This window comes from Somniosus microcephalus, chromosome 1 (genome assembly GCF_052327205.1).
Source record: "Somniosus microcephalus isolate GS21.2 chromosome 1, FLI_Smic_1.0, whole genome shotgun sequence".
Classification (NCBI taxonomy): Eukaryota; Metazoa; Chordata; class Chondrichthyes; order Squaliformes; family Somniosidae; genus Somniosus; species Somniosus microcephalus.
The window spans coordinates 304,361,004-304,376,650 of record NC_140987.1 but is presented as its reverse complement, the minus strand read 5'-3'; the positions used below and the strand labels follow the sequence as shown (position 1 = coordinate 304,376,650).

The window sequence follows — 15,647 nt, the reverse complement described above, 5'->3', positions numbered from 1 at the left end:
AGGGGGCGGTACTGGACCTAATTCTAGGGAATGTGGCCGGCCAAGTGGAAAAAGTGCTAGTAGGTGAGCACTTTGGTGACAGTGACCATAATATGGTGAGATTTAAGGTGGTCATGGAAAAGGACAGGAATGGGCCGGAAATAAAGGTTCTAAATTGGGGGAAGACCGATTTTAATAGGATAAGGCAGGATCTGGCCAAAATGGACTGGGATCAGCTACTTGTAGGAAAATCCGCATCGGAGCAATGGGAGGCTTTCAGAAGGGAGATTGAGATCATACAATGGCAACATGTTCCCGTAAAGGTCAAGGGTGGTTCCAAAAACCACAGGGAACCTTGGATGTCAGGGGATATACGAGAATGGATTAGGAAAAAAAGGAGGGCTTTTGGCAGATACAAAAGGCTAAAGACGGAGGAAGCCCTGGAGGAGTACAAAAAGTGCAGGGGGATACTTAAAAAATAAATTAGGAGATCAAGGAGGGGCCATGAAATAACACTGGCGAGCAAAATAAAGGAAAATCCTAAGATGTTTTATAAGTATATTAAAGGTAAGAGGATAACTAGGGAAAAAATAGGGCCCATTAGGGACAAAAGTGGCAATCTGTGTGTGGAGCCGGAAGATGTAGGAGGGGTTCTAAATGAAATTTTTGCATCTGTTTTCACTATGGAGAAGGACGATGTAGACATAGAAATAGGGCGGGGGGACTGTGATATGCTCGAACATATTAACATCGAGAGGGAGGAGGTATTGGCGGTTTTAGCAGGCCTAAAAATGGATAAATCCCCAGGCCCGGATGAAATGTATCCCAGGCTGCTGTGTGAGGCAAAGGAAGAGATTGCGGGGGCTCTAACACATATATTCAGGACCTCTCTGGCCACAGGGGATGTGCCAGAGGACTGGAGAACCGCTAATGTCGTACCATTATTCAAGAAGGGAAGTAGGGAAAAACCGGGGAACTACAGGCCAGTGAGCCTAACATCAGTGTGTGGTAAACCACTTTTATCGTTCACTATCGTTACACTATGGTTATCACTGTTTATATCGTTACACTATGGTTATCACTGTTTACACTGTTGTATCACTACACAAGGTCACCTCTTGCCACGCTGTTATACCTGGGCTGACCACAGCTGACTCCGCCCATGGCTCCGCCTGCTTGCCCAGGTATAAAGGTGGTCGACTGGCTGGTATTCCTCCTTGTTGGATCCGATCACCCACGAGGGTGGGCTCTGTTATTTAGCCAATAAAAACCTATAGTTACTAACTTAACTCGTCGCTTTTCATGAACTGAATTGATAGGTATATCAATTTTATTGGCTAAATTTTGAAATGTCTACAACGGAGCAGCCAAACGACCAGTCAGACGTACAGCCCCAGCCAAACGGCCATCTACAACAGCCCCAGCAGCCGGCCTGGCTACGAGCCCTCCGGCCGCCTTACCTGGATCTAAACCCACAGGCTGCGAATTCAGCCCTCGACTTCGAACGCTGGCTGAGCTGTTTCGAAGCCTACCTGGGAGAATCCGGCGTGCCTCCGGCATCCAAACTAAGAGTTCTGACCGCTCAGGTGAGCCCTAAAGTATTTGCACTCATCCGGGACATTGCCACATACGAGGACGCCCTCAACCTGCTAAAAGAACAGTATCGGAGCCCTGTAAACTCAATGTACGCCAGGCATCTCCTAAGATCCCGCTCGCAACAGCCAGGAGAGTCGGTTGATGATTTCTTACGGGCGCTGCAAATACTCGGCAGGGACTGTGACTTTAAAGCCGTAACAGCTGCAGAACATACAGATGGAAACATCCGAGATGCCTTCGTGAAAGGCCTTCGGTCAGACTACTCACGGCAAAGACTGCTGGAATCAAAGGACCTCGACCTGAAAACAGCTGCTATCCTTGCTCGCTCCTTGGAAGTGGCCCATCGGGACCTCGAGGCGTACTCCAGGTACTGTGCTGCGCGACCCTGGGACTCGGGCCCGACCCCGGCCGCAATACCCCTCGCACCGCCGCCTCTGGGACCTACCACAGCGTCGGTGTCCCGGAACCGATCGGGACCGCCACCCCCGGTACCGGCTGCGACATCGGAGCCCCGCGATCGGGCCGCCGGCTGCTTCTTCTGTGGCCAGGCGAAACACCCGAGGGCGCGCTGCCCTGCAAGAAACGCGACCTGCTCCGACTGCCACAAGAAAGGCCACTTCGCGAAGGCCTGCGGGGGGAAAGCCACAGACGCCAGCAGTGCCTCATGCGAGTTGTGGGGGCGGCCATCTTTCATCAAGGCCACAGATGCCAGTATCCCCTCGTGTGAATCGTGGGGGTGGCCATCTTTGATCAAGGCCACCGACGCCGGCAGTGCCTCGTGAGTTGTGGGGGCGGCCATCTTCTCCGCCATTTTATTCAACGTCGTGGGCGTCGCCATTTTGTTCACCACACTCGACCGCCACCTTGTCTCCAGACCTGACCACCGCCTCACCCGCAGACTACAGCAGCTCGCTCAGCCATACACTAGCCTCCGTCACACTTGACCAAGCTCGCCCGCATCACCTGTCCAAGTCCATGATGGACATCAAAGTAAACGGCCACGCCACGACCTGCCTGTTCGACAGCGGAAGCACGGAGAGTTTCATCCATCCAGACACGGTGAGCCACTACTCCCTCACTGTCCGGCCAACGCGCAACCGGATCTCGATGGCGTCGAGGTCCCATTCTACAGACATCAGCGGCTACTGTGTTGTGACCCTGTCGGTTAGGGGCACGGAGTATAAAAATTTTAAACTTCTCGTCCTGCCCCAGCTCTGCGCTGCCGTCCTACTAGGGCTGGATTTCCAATCCCACCTTCAAAGTGTCACTTTGGCATACGGTGGACCCCTCCCCCCACTCACAGTCTACAACCAGCAGTTTTTAAACCGCCCACCGCGTACCACCTGCGGCCTATCCACCCTCAAGGTCCCGCCCCCCTCCCTGTTCGCTAACCTCACCCGCGACTGTAAACCCGTCGCTACCAAGAGCAGGCGGTACAGCGCCGGGGACAGAGCTTTTATTAGCTCCGAGGTGCAGCGACTCCTGAAGGAGGGCATCATCGAGAGAAGCAACAGCCCCTGGCGTGCCCAGGTCGTAGTCGCTAAGACCGGCGATAAACACCGCCTGGTCATCGACTACAGCCAAACCATAAACCGGTACACCCACCTGGACGCATACCCCCTTCCCCGCATATCTGATATGGTCAATCAGATTGCACAGTACCGGGTATTCTCTACCATCGACCTTAAGTCGGCCTATCACCAACTCCCTATCTGCCCTGAGGACCGCCAGTATACCGCCTTCGAGGCGAATGGCCACCTCTACCACTTCCTTACGGTTCCCTCCGGCGTCACCAACGGGGTTTTGGTCTTCCAAAGGGAGATGGACTGGATGGTTGACCAGAACGGGCTGCATGCCACGTTCCCTTATCTAGATAACGTCACCATCTGCGGCCGCGACCGGCAGGACCATGATGTTAATCTGGAGAGATTCCTCCATACGGCCCAACGGCTGAACCTCACCTACAATAAGGAGAAATGTGTGTTTAACACCTCGCGCCTTGCCATCCTCGGCTGCGTAGTAGAGAACGGAGTCATCGGCCCCGACCCCGAAAGAATGCGCCCCCTCATGGAGCTTCCCCTCCCCCACTGTCCAAAGGCGCTGAAGAGAACCCTGGGGCTCTTCGCCTACTATGCCCAATGGGTGCCCAATTATGCGGACAAAGCCAGACCCCTCATGAAGTTCACCTCCTTCCCCCTGACGGCAGAAGCATGCGCAGCCTTCTCCCTCATAAAGGGAGACATTGCTAAGGCCACAATGCACGCGGTGGATGAGTCTATCCCTTTCCAAGTGGAGAGCGATGCATCCGACTTCGCCCTAGCTGCAACCCTTAACCAGGCGGGGAGACCTGTGGCCTTCTTCTCAAGGACCCTCCAGGGCCCTGAGATTCGACACTCTTCGGTCGAGAAGGAGGCCCAGGCGATCGTGGAGGCAGTACGACGCTGGAGGCATTACCTGGCAGGCAAACGATTTACCCTCCTCACCGACCAGCGCTCGGTCGCTTTTATGTTTAATAACAAGCTGAGGGGCAAAATCAAGAACGACAAGATCTTGAGGTGGAGAATCGAGCTCTCCACCTACGATTATGATATCTTGTACCGGCCTGGTAAACTGAACGAACCCCCAGATGCTCTATCACGAAGTACATGCGCCAACGCGCAAATTGATAGACTGCAGACCCTCCACAACGACCTCTGCCACCCCGGGGTCACCAGACTTTGCCACTTCATTAAGGCCCACAACCTGCCCTACTCCATCGAGGAGGTCAGGACCATGACCAGGAACTGCCAAACCTGTGCCGAATGCAAACCGCATTTCTTTAGGCCGGACAGAGCAAGCCTGATCAAGGCCACCCGCCCCTTCGAGCGCTTGAGCATCGATTTTAAGGGGCCCCTCCCGTCCTCTGACCGTAATGTGTACTTCCTCAACATTATTGATGAGTACTCCCGTTTCCCCTTTGCCTTCCCCTGCCCAGACATGACCAGTACCACGGTCATCAAATGCCTGAACGACCTCTTCGCCTTGTTCGGGTTCCCGAACTATATACATAGCGACCGGGGCTCATCCTTCATGAGCGAGGAACTTCGCCAGTTCCTACTAGCGAGAGGTATTGCTGCAAGCAGGACCACCAGCTACAACCCCCAAGGGAACGGCCCGGTGGAAAGAGAGAACGCGACTGTCTGGAAGGCCGTTCTCTTAGCCTTAAAGTCTAAGGGCCTCCCAACCTCTCGCTGGCAGGAAGTCCTCCCGGCAGCGCTGCATTCCATCCGGTCACTGCTTTGCACTGCCATTAACACCACCCCCCATGAACGAATGTTTGTTTTCCCCAGGAAGTCGACTACGGGAACCTCGCTACCAACATGGCTGACTTCTCCGGGGCCCGTCTTGCTGCGAAAGCACATGAGGGCCCATAAAACGGACCCCCTGGTAGAGAGGGTGGACCTCCTGCACGCCAACCCCCAGTACGCCTATGTGGCATACCCAGACGGGCGGGAGGACACAGTCTCCTTACGAGACCTCGCACCCTCGGGCACCCCTGAGACACCACCGTTACCCCCCACCACCCCCCCAAATCCAGCCCAGGTAGACGGCATGCCGGAACCCCACGAGCCTTCGCCGACCACGCAGACACCAGCATTAACATCGGATACTGCACCACCGCCGCCGCTGCTGCGCCGATCAGAAAGGCTTACGAGGCCTCCGGACAGACTGACATACCCGAACTGGTAGTACACTTCACCCCGCCAGACTCAAATTTAAACAAGGGGTGAATGTGGTAAACCACTTTTATCGTTCACTATCGTTACACTATGGTTATCACTGTTTATATCGTTACACTATGGTTATCACTGTTTACACTGTTGTATCACTACACAAGGTCACCTCTTGCCACGCTGTTATACCTGGGCTGACCACAGCTGACTCCGCCCATGGCTCCGCCTGCTTGCCCAGGTATAAAGGTGGTCGACTGGCTGGTATTCCTCCTTGTTGGATCCGATCACCCACGAGGGTGGGCTCTGTTATTTAGCCAATAAAAACCTATAGTTACTAACTTAACTCGTCACTTTTCATGAACTGAATTGATAGGTATATCACAGTGGTAGGAAAATTATTGGAAAAAATTCTGAGGGACAAAATTAGTCTCCACTTGGAGAGGCAAGGATTAATCAGGGATAGTCAACATGGCTTTGTCAAGGGAAGATCATGTCTGACTAAATTGATTGAATTTTTTGAGGGGGTGACTAGGTGTGTGGATGAGGGTAACGCAGTGGATGTGGTGTACATGGATTTCAGTAAGGCCTTCGATAAAGTCCCGAAGGTAAGAGCCCATGGAATCCAGGGTGCCTTGGCACATTGGATACAAAACTGGCTTAGTGGCAGAAGGCAGAGGGTGATGGTCGAAGGTTGTTTTTGTGACTGGAAGCCTGTGGCCAGTGGGGTACCACAGGGATCGGTGCTGGGTCCCTTGCTGTTTGTGGTCTACATTAATGACTTGGATATGAATGTAAAAGGTATGATCAGTAAGTTCGCGGATGATACAAAAATTGGTAGGGTGGTAAATAGCGAGGAGGGTAGCCTCAGTCTGCAGGACGATATAGATGGGTTGGTCAGATGGGCGGAACAGTGGCAAATGGAATTTAACCCGGAAAAGTGCGAGGTGATGCACTTTGGGCGGACTAACAAGGCAAGGGAATACACAATGAATGGTAAGACCCTAGGCAAGACGGAGGGTCAGAGGGATCTGGGTGTGCAAGTACACAGATCCCTGAAGGCGGCGGAACAGGTGGATAAGGTGGTAAAAAAGGCATATGGGATACTTGCCTTCATTCGCCGAGGCATAGAATATAAGAGCAAGGAGGTTATGATGGAGCTGTATAAAACACTGGTTAGGCCACAGCTGGAATACTGTGTGCATTTCTGGTCGCCACACTATAGGAAGGATGTGATCGCTTTGGAGAGGGTGCAGAGGAGATTCACCAGGATGTTACCAGGGCTGGAGCGCTTCAGCTATGAAGAGAGACTGGGCAGATTGGGTTTGTTTTCCTTGGAGCAGAGGAGGCTGAGGGGGGACATGATTGAGGTGTACAAAATTATGAGGGGCATAGATAGGATGGATACTGAGGAGCTTTTTCCCTTAGTAGAAGGGTCAATAACTAGGGGGCATAGATTCAAGGTAAAGGGCGGGAGGTTTAGAGGGGATTTGAGAAAGAACTTTATCACCCAGAGGGTGGTTGGAGTCTGGAACTCACTGCCTGAAAGGGTTGTGGAGGCAGGAACCCTCACAACATTTAAGAAGCATTTGGATGAGCACTTGAAATGCCATAGCATACAAGGCTACGGACCAAATGCTGGAATATGGGATTAGATTAGACAGGGCTTGATGGCCGGCGCGGACACGATGGGCCGAAGGACCTCTATCCGTGCTGTATAACTCTATGACTCTAAGCTTGGATTGTTCTCCTTCGAGCAAAGAATGTTAAGGGGAGACCTAATAGAGTTATTCAAAAATATCAGGGGTTTGATGGAGCAAGTAGGGAGAAACTGTTTCCTCTGGCAAGTGGATCAGTAATCAGAGGTCAAAGACTTAAAATAATTGGCAAAAGAACTAGAGGAGAAATTAGGAGAAATCTTTTCACACAGAGGGTTGTTATGATCTGGAGCGCACTACCTGAAAGGGTGGTGGAATCAGATTCCATAGGAACTATCAAAAGGCAATTGGACAGGTACTTGAAGAGAACTGATTTGCAGGGTTATGGGGAAAAAGCTGGGGTGTGGGCCTAAATTGGACAGTTCTTTCATAGAGCCGGCACCAACATGAGGGGCCGAAAGGCCGCCTCCTGTGCTGTAAGATTCTACAATTCTAAGTCTATTATGTGGTACTTTATCAAAAGTCTTTTGAAAGTCCATGTACACATCAACCACATTACTTACCTTCATCCATTACTTCATCAAAAAACTCAACCAAGTTAGTCAAGCACGTGCCTTCAACAAATTCATGTTGGCTGTCATTTATTAACACATTCTTCCAAGTGTCAATTAATTTTGTCTCTGATTATTGCCTCAAAGTTTCCCCACCCCCGACGTTAGGCTAACTGGCTTGTAGCTGCCGGGTTTATACCTCTGCCCTTTTTTGAACAGGGATGCAACATTTGCAGTCCTCTGGCACCACTCCCATATCTAAGGAGGATTGAAAGATCTTGCATCCTTCAGCAACTTAGGATGCATCCCTTCCAGACCTGATGACTTTTCTACTTTGAGCACCGCCACATTTTAAGTTCCTTCTCTTTATCTATTTTTATCTTACCCAATTTCTCTACTACTCCTCCGTTACTGTGACATTGCAGAGTACTGATTTAGTATCTCAACCATGCCCTCTGCCTCCACTATCTCCTTTTTAGTCCCTATTCGGTCCCAACCTTTGACTACCCTTTTACTATGTATATGTTTATAAAAGACTTTTGAGTTCCCTTTTATGATACCCGCTAATCTAGTCTCATACACTCTCTTTGCCCCTCTTATTTCCTTTTGCAATTCTCTGTACTTCCTATATTCAGCTTGGTTCTCTACAGTATTATGAACCTGACATTGATCATAAGCCTCCTTTTTCTGTTTCATTTTAATCTAAATTTTGAGTCATCCAGGGAGCTCTAGCTTTGGATTCCCTTCCTTTCCCTCTGGTGGGAATGTGTCTAGTCTGTAACCAAACTACCTCCTCTTTGATGGCCTCCCATTGCTCATTTACTGTTTTACCAATCCACCTGGGCCAGATCCCCTTTCAACTCACTGAAATTAACCCTGCTCCAGTTGAGTATTTTCATGTTTGATTGTGCCTTTTCCATAACTACTCTAAACCTAATATTCAAATGCAATAAAACACGGTAGATGCTACTTGATTTTTTGAAATGAGATTTTAACCCCCTTGACCCCAATTTAGGTTTCCCAATGCATTCAGGAGCTATGCTGCTAATAAGAACAGTTCCATAGGAGGTCCAGGCAACCAGTATCTGGACTGACCTTGGACACCCAGTGGGAAATGGTCAAGCAGGGAAGCTTCAGCATTGAACACAAACTGCCTCTTCCAAACTCTGTTTCTGCTTCTCCCTTCTCACCTCCAACAGCAATGTAAGGTGCTCATGGACATTTTCATCTTGAAGATCGAGACTATCTGCTTGGCTGCCTCTACTCTTATCCCAGTCCAGGCCTTTTACCACTCTGTAGTTTTCTCCCTCCTGCTCCCCAACTTTCATCTACCCTGAGATCCATCTTTTGTGCACTGCAACTAACCACACAACTACTTTTCCTTAGCCCAGTACTCGCTGGCATTTATCAATGGCTCCCTTTCCTCTGATACTGTTGCCTTGCCCGTCAAAGCTGTCATCATTGTACACCTTTTAAAAAGCCCACCCTGGACCACGCCAACTATCACCCCGTATCTACATTTTTTTTTAGTCCCCTTTGGTATTGACTTAAAAATCTTTGTCCTTGTGTATATATCTCTCCACTGCCTTAGCTGTGCAACCTCCTCCAGGCCTGCGTGTCTCCATGGAGCCTGCACTCTTCTGCCATTGGCTTTCTTTGCATTGCCTTTTACTCCATTCCTCCAGTGGTGGCAGGACCTTCAACTGTCCGGCTTTACACTCAGTTCTCTCTAGACTATTCGGCCTTGTTAGCTCTCTCCACTCTTCAAAAGCTTCCTCAAAAACTATCTATTTGACTATACATTTAGTCACCTTCCCTAATTTTTCTGCTTGCCATTCATTCCATCTCTGAAACACCTTGGGATAATTAATACATTAAAGACACTATGGAAATTCTAGTAGTTGTGCCAAATTCTTCCTTATTTTTAGTGATTCTATGTTGTCCTGCTCTGAATAACCACAAGGAAATACATTATTTTATTTTATTAATTTTAGAGTGGAGCTATGGCGAGAGCCTGGAAAGTCCTTGGGAATTAGCATTGTTGGTGGAAGAGGGATGGGAAGTCGACTTAGTAATGGAGAGGTCATGAGAGGAATATTCATCAAACACATTCTGGAGGACAGTCCGGCCGGAAGAAATGGAACATTAAAAACTGGGGACAGAATTGTCGAGGTATGCTTTTTACAACTGTGGGTTAAAATATCTACTTAGAAATATATTTTTCAATTTTTTAAAAATGCTGTTTCAAAATATATCATTAATTGTTGAAATGTAAACACACTTAATGGAGATCTGTTGGGGACACTGACAAAGAATTAAGACAGGAATATGTAACCCCACAGTTTTAGAAAGGAGATCTAGAAGATAAATTTAGAGTAGAAACCAAGGATTTGCAATGAAGTGCAGCCTTTGAGATACTTTTTAAATATTCCAAGAACAAACAATTGCAATAAAACAAAACACAACCCTGAATTTGTGGCTGGTTTAGATGAGGAAGGTAATTAGTACAATGAAAAATGATTATACAGTGAGGTGTTGGTTGAATAGTAGTACAGGAAACTTTGTGATATCCGGCACCGACGGGACCGAGCTGTTGCCGTCCCATCAAAACTGCCGGACAAACCAGCGCTAATGTTGAAACATACGGAGCTCCGTATCTGGCAACAATCCCTGACAGCTTCTAAACAGTCGGCCGTACCTTACAAGCGCCTCTGTAGCTTAGGAACAGCTTCAGCGAGACCTTGCAGAGCCTGACTGGTGGAAAAAAAAGCAACGAAAAGAAAAGAAACCTAACGAAACGGCTCCTGATCTTTGCCGGTGGATCGAGCATTCTGGACAGTTAACCTCCGGATAAACCAAAGTTTCCTGTAGAATTTTGTGCATTTAATAAACTGAAGTTCACATTAATGTTTCCCATCTTTTCTTGCCATTGCTGATTAGCATCAAATAAGACTTCTCACTTAACCTTATCCAAATTAATCAAGGGAGAGTCAGAGTTCTATAGGACACGGGCTGACAATTGAAACTGTTTATTCAGTTAATTCTTTGAATGGAACTACCTCCATGTACCAAGATCCAATTCAACTAGTTGCAAGATTTCCCTCCCTTGGAAGCCTATTAATACTTGTATAGTTTCACATTATATTGCTTTTTTATACTTCACACTCTTATCAAATAGAACTGATGCAAGTCTTGAGGGGCATGAAAGATCAGCCATGGTTTACTGTTCCTGAGTGATGTCCAGTGACTGGGAAAATAACAAAGTCGAGTTCAGCTGCAGCTTCCTCTCTATTCACCCCATGGCTGCTCAGCTTGTCACAGTCACTTTTTAAGCTCACATCTGAAGAGTGCCCACTTGAGTTGAGATGCTAGAAGCAATCCCTGTGGAATTGTAGCCCATCATGAGTCAGTTGCTTGAGGAGAGAACATTTGGGGTGGGTAGACCCAATGGAAACTTAGCTTAAATTGTTAGGCATAGGACCTACCAGTAACTAGTCAATGGGGGAGCAATTCGGTTGTTAGCGCCACCGATTAACGCCTAAAGAGGCCGAGAAGTGGGGCGCTAGCCAATTTCCGGGCGGGCGCAAGGCGCCTAGCGCCTCGCCCCATAATGAGCATGCATTTAGCGCCGGCGCTAAATCTTAGCGCCCGCTCATGGGCGCAGGCTGATTATGACGTCATTTGAGTGTGCAACGCCTTTTGGGCACCCCGGACCGGAAATTCAGTGGCGCCCCCCTCCGTAGCGCCTGGCACTAACCGTGACAGCTTACCTGGACCTTACCAAGTCGCTCTCGGGCTGGAGGAGCGTTATTTAAAGGGGACTGGTGTGGTTTAAAAGCGGCAGCCATTTTTGGAGCACAACTTCCTCGAGAGCTACAAAGAGTTGCTGAGCTGCACACTGAGAGCCATTTGACCACTGAGCCAGCGCAGGCAGACGATCTTCAGCCTTCTGACCATCACCTTGCTGTTGGTGAGCCTTGACAATGGGGAACCTTCCTTTGGGCACTTATTATGGGGGCTGCATTGGAGGGGAACGTCCTGCTGCTGAATCATCTGGAAAGGGCACTGAGACGCTGGGAGAGGGGGGCGGGCATGGCCAGACGGAGGAAGGCCAACAGACGTCGCCACAGCAGACCTTACGCTGGCAGGGTTCTCCGACAGCAGTTTTCCTACATGAACATGCCGGAGGAGCAGTGTGTCAGAAGGCTGCGATTTAGAAAGGAGATCTGCAGCCTCAGATAAGGTGCAGGACATCTCTGTCGGTGGCTGAGAAGATGCCTGCTGGCCTGAACTTCTACGCGAGCAGCTCTTCTCAGGCTGCACGTCAGAGGCTGATCAGAAGTAGCTTCTAGGCCCCTCTCACGGAATGCTTGCTGCCATTCCAAGAACAGGAATGGAACCGGTCTGATACCCCCAAGCCTGTGAAGGGCAAGATGCATGTAAATAGCAGGCATGGCCATTGTAAATGAAGAAAGTGTTTCATAACACAAAATGTGGTTCCTTCAAACATGAGAAAGCTATGGCAACAGAAAGCAAAACTAATACACTGACACATAACTGCCTCTCACACCCGGGAGACTGTCCAAAACATAAATCACATTCCGACCATCTTCCTTGGCCTTGATTCCACTGCGCCAACCAAAGCATCCAATGCCCCATCAGTGAATCATTCTGCCCTCTGCCTCACCCTTTCCATGTCTTGCTAGGCTGGTGTGCCACAGGTAGGCTCCCTCCGCTTTGAAGGCCTACAAGGCAGTGAGTGTGTCTGGTGATGCCAATTGACCTGCCCCTTTAAGAGCTGGCTGGCGCCACTGTGTCTCAGGGAAATTGATTATTGACAGCACCCTCGCTGCGCCCCGCCGCCGCGAAATTGGGTTGCGCCGCCGGGTTAGCGCCTTAAGAGTAGCATGCAGTGCCTGATTTAGCGCCGCAATCACCTTTAGGGGCGCTGCAACCCAATATCGCGCCAGGTGGCGCTAAATCGCAACTGGCGCTAGGCTTTGCGCTTCGCCAGAACTAGCGCCCCAAACGGGGCTATACCCAATTTCTCCCCCAATATGTTTTATTGGGATTGGGTGTGTGATGTCCTGTAAGTTGTAGTACAGAAAGTATTTTTTAGAATTAATGTAATATTATTTTGCAGGTAGATGACGTTGACTTGCGAGATGCTAGTCATGAACAGGCAGTTGAAGCTATTCGGAAAGCAGGCAATCCTGTGATGTTTTTGGTCCAGAGTTTAATAACTAGACCTCGGGTATGTAAACTGAAAAGCACAGAAGGAGGTAAAAACTACATGCTACGCAATGAATTAAATAAATCACAGTTTCTATCTAACATAAGAGATTAATTTATTTTCTGCTATATTTTAAGTTGTTCATCTGTACAATCTACTTATATTAAAAATTATATTCCTGTAATACTGTAGTATGCTTTACCATTTAACCTAATGCCTTTCAATTGTCGCCGGGTATTAGTACAAATAATAGGGGCAATTATGGAAAATATTGCAGTCGGGTTTGAAAATACAGCAACCTACCGTCATATTTTGATGACTTCACAGAGAAACTTCAAGCAGTACTAATACTAGAACTTTATAGTTTGAGGTGCACACTTCAGAGAACCTGGACAACAAAAAAATGGAGAAAAACTTTGATTGTGTCTGTCAGTATGTTATGTAGCTTTGTCACTAGCACACTTTGATTGATTTTCAGAGCTCTTCAGGCGAGTCATTGCATAAGTTGCCAAACCAACCTGGCGTGGTCAATGAAATGTTATACCCTGGTACCAGGATTGTTTTCTTTAGTTTTGAATAGTAGCAGTTGTACAGTTGAATGCTATTGTGTTACAGTTTTCTTTTTAACATTTTATCTGAAAAGTGATTCGTGGCAGAATGTAAAACGTGCAGCAAATGTGGATATAGACACTCATATTGCATATATCTATTTTTATGATACAATTGTGAATGGTACACAAAGCATCCTTATCCCTACATACATTAATATAGTTGATTCCTTTAGTGTTAACTCTTTGAATTTTTTTTCATCTTTTTCTAACATCATTTACATTTCCTTCCATTTCATCCGTTTTGTTCCCAGCCAGAGTCTCTCTGTAATCGTTCATCAACATTTGCTCTTAGAGGGCAGAAACGTACCTCTACTAACCCATTCTCCCTTGATTCATCCAAGGTAAAGGCATCATTTTATGTGTGATAGTAAACCCTTTTGAAAGCCATTGGCTCCTCCTTTGTTAGTCAGCAGTATTTGTTCAGTGTGCTGGGTGTTTTATGTTTCACTGCTCTAGAACTAAGCAAATAACAAATATTCATTAAAAATTAAAACTACAAATTGCTCAGAACAGTTTGGTATTTCTATGGAATTTTCAATGATCAACAGTTTTCGGTCAGACATGTAGCATGTGAACCGTTAGCTCTATGTTCCCTCATTCTTGCCAAATGTTTTGTCTGTTGTATGTTTCTTTTGCTTTGGGGAGCTGCTTTCTTTGGAAACGCCTATATGTTGTGGCATTCAGATAATCATTCAGAGACTTTATACATTAGGAATTGTTTTATTTTAATGAATTTGTGTTTATTTTGGGGAGGAAGTAGATGCAAATTAATTTTGTCGTAGGTCTTGATAGCAGTGTAATATTTAAAGCTATATTAGTCTAATGTAATTTTGTAGCCAGTAATCTGTATGACTTGACATATATTTTGGTGTAAAATTTGGAAACTGTTTCCTGCTGTTGTAATAAGGAATGGAGGTGAGCTGGGGTAGATAGAAATGCACTGTTTTATACCTTTTTCATTGTGATGTGATCGTGGTTAAATGAACATAGAGGCTGGGTGCCTCTATGAAACTAAAGACTGAAAACATGCGACAATATCTGACTCTCTAAATCTGCTTGAGAACCCTTCCCAAAATAGATGTGCATTTCTCCACAATGACCATTGAAGGTGAGCACACAAGGTCTTTTACAGATTCCACATACCTCTTCTGACGAGATCAGTTTCCAGAGTACAGAACTCTATCTGCAGTTAGTTCATACTTGAACACTGATCACATTTGCTACCTTCTAAATGTAGTATTTCATTCTCCATATTTCATTTCATTCTGATATCTATATTTTGTGAAAAAAGCAGCTTAGAGACAGTACTGCATAAATTGCATGTAGCCAGGTACCACATTCAGATTTTGTTTGCAATAGAATTTAGCGTTGGATAGAATATGCTATAAAGAGCTATTTTGATTAATGCAAATGAGCCTTGTTTACATCGTAAATAACTTGTATGGCAGTAGTTTTTAATCCCATTACCAAATCTCCTGAATTAGTAGAGAAACAGTATGTTTTTATGGTGCTAGCAAATCTCAAAAGTATCGTGTTATAAAAATCAACAAAATTTATTACCTGAATAAAAACATTATTCAGAACATGCTGATATTTCTGCATCTCTCTATAAGTGAGAACAATTTGTATGATTTCCACCTCATATTCTTGGCATTAATTAAAGCCATTTTTAAGGAATTAGATTCTTAATTCAACAGGAAATATTGGTTTGGGGTTTGGATTAGGAGAGAGATGAAATTGATTAATTTGTTCCTTAAAAAAAAAAGTTGAAGGGACTATCTGGCTAGTAATTTCAGTGATTCTATACACCCAGTGGGAAGTTTTGTTCGAAAGGAGTGTGGGTCAGAGCAGCATTACAACAACATAGCCACGATTCTCTAACCCACACACCTTTAAGCATGGTATCCTTTTGGGAGCGCAGGATTGCTGAATTTACTCTTGTCCCTATCTGAAAATGCCTATTTGGACCTTGTGATGTTAGGGATTACCATTTTTTTGAGTGTTTTGTTGCAGATTGTGACTTTACTTTTGTCTTGGTTTCAGAAACAACCTTTGTCTTTCCTGCAGTCTAACCCCTTGCCTGAATCAAGCAGCGGCAGCGGCAGTACTAACCCATTTGCTGACTCTTTTCAGACCCGCATTAGCCAGGTTGGATGATGCTTGCATGTTCTTTCTGTTCAGTCTAAGTACCTTTTTTGGAGTGTTTGCTTTTATCTAATTACTCTTTACAATTTTAATTATTACTTTTTAAAACTAAAAAGTTAACTATAGTATTTTAAGATATATCTATAAATTACCATTACAAAATA

The 15,647-nt window shown here is 46.7% G+C and overlaps 1 protein-coding gene across 1 annotated transcript in view; it reads left to right on the top strand.

Moving 5' to 3' along the window:
• The window catches only part of mpdz (multiple PDZ domain crumbs cell polarity complex component), a 399,568-nt gene that overhangs the window by 258,943 nt on the left and 124,978 nt on the right, over positions 1-15,647 (top strand). The window contains exons 26-29 of the mRNA XM_085986223.1: positions 9,489-9,666; positions 12,638-12,748; positions 13,590-13,679; positions 15,382-15,486. Of these exons, the coding sequence (XP_085842349.1) occupies positions 9,489-9,666; positions 12,638-12,748; positions 13,590-13,679; positions 15,382-15,486 (484 nt within the window). The remainder of the gene's footprint in view (positions 1-9,488; positions 9,667-12,637; positions 12,749-13,589; positions 13,680-15,381; positions 15,487-15,647) is intronic.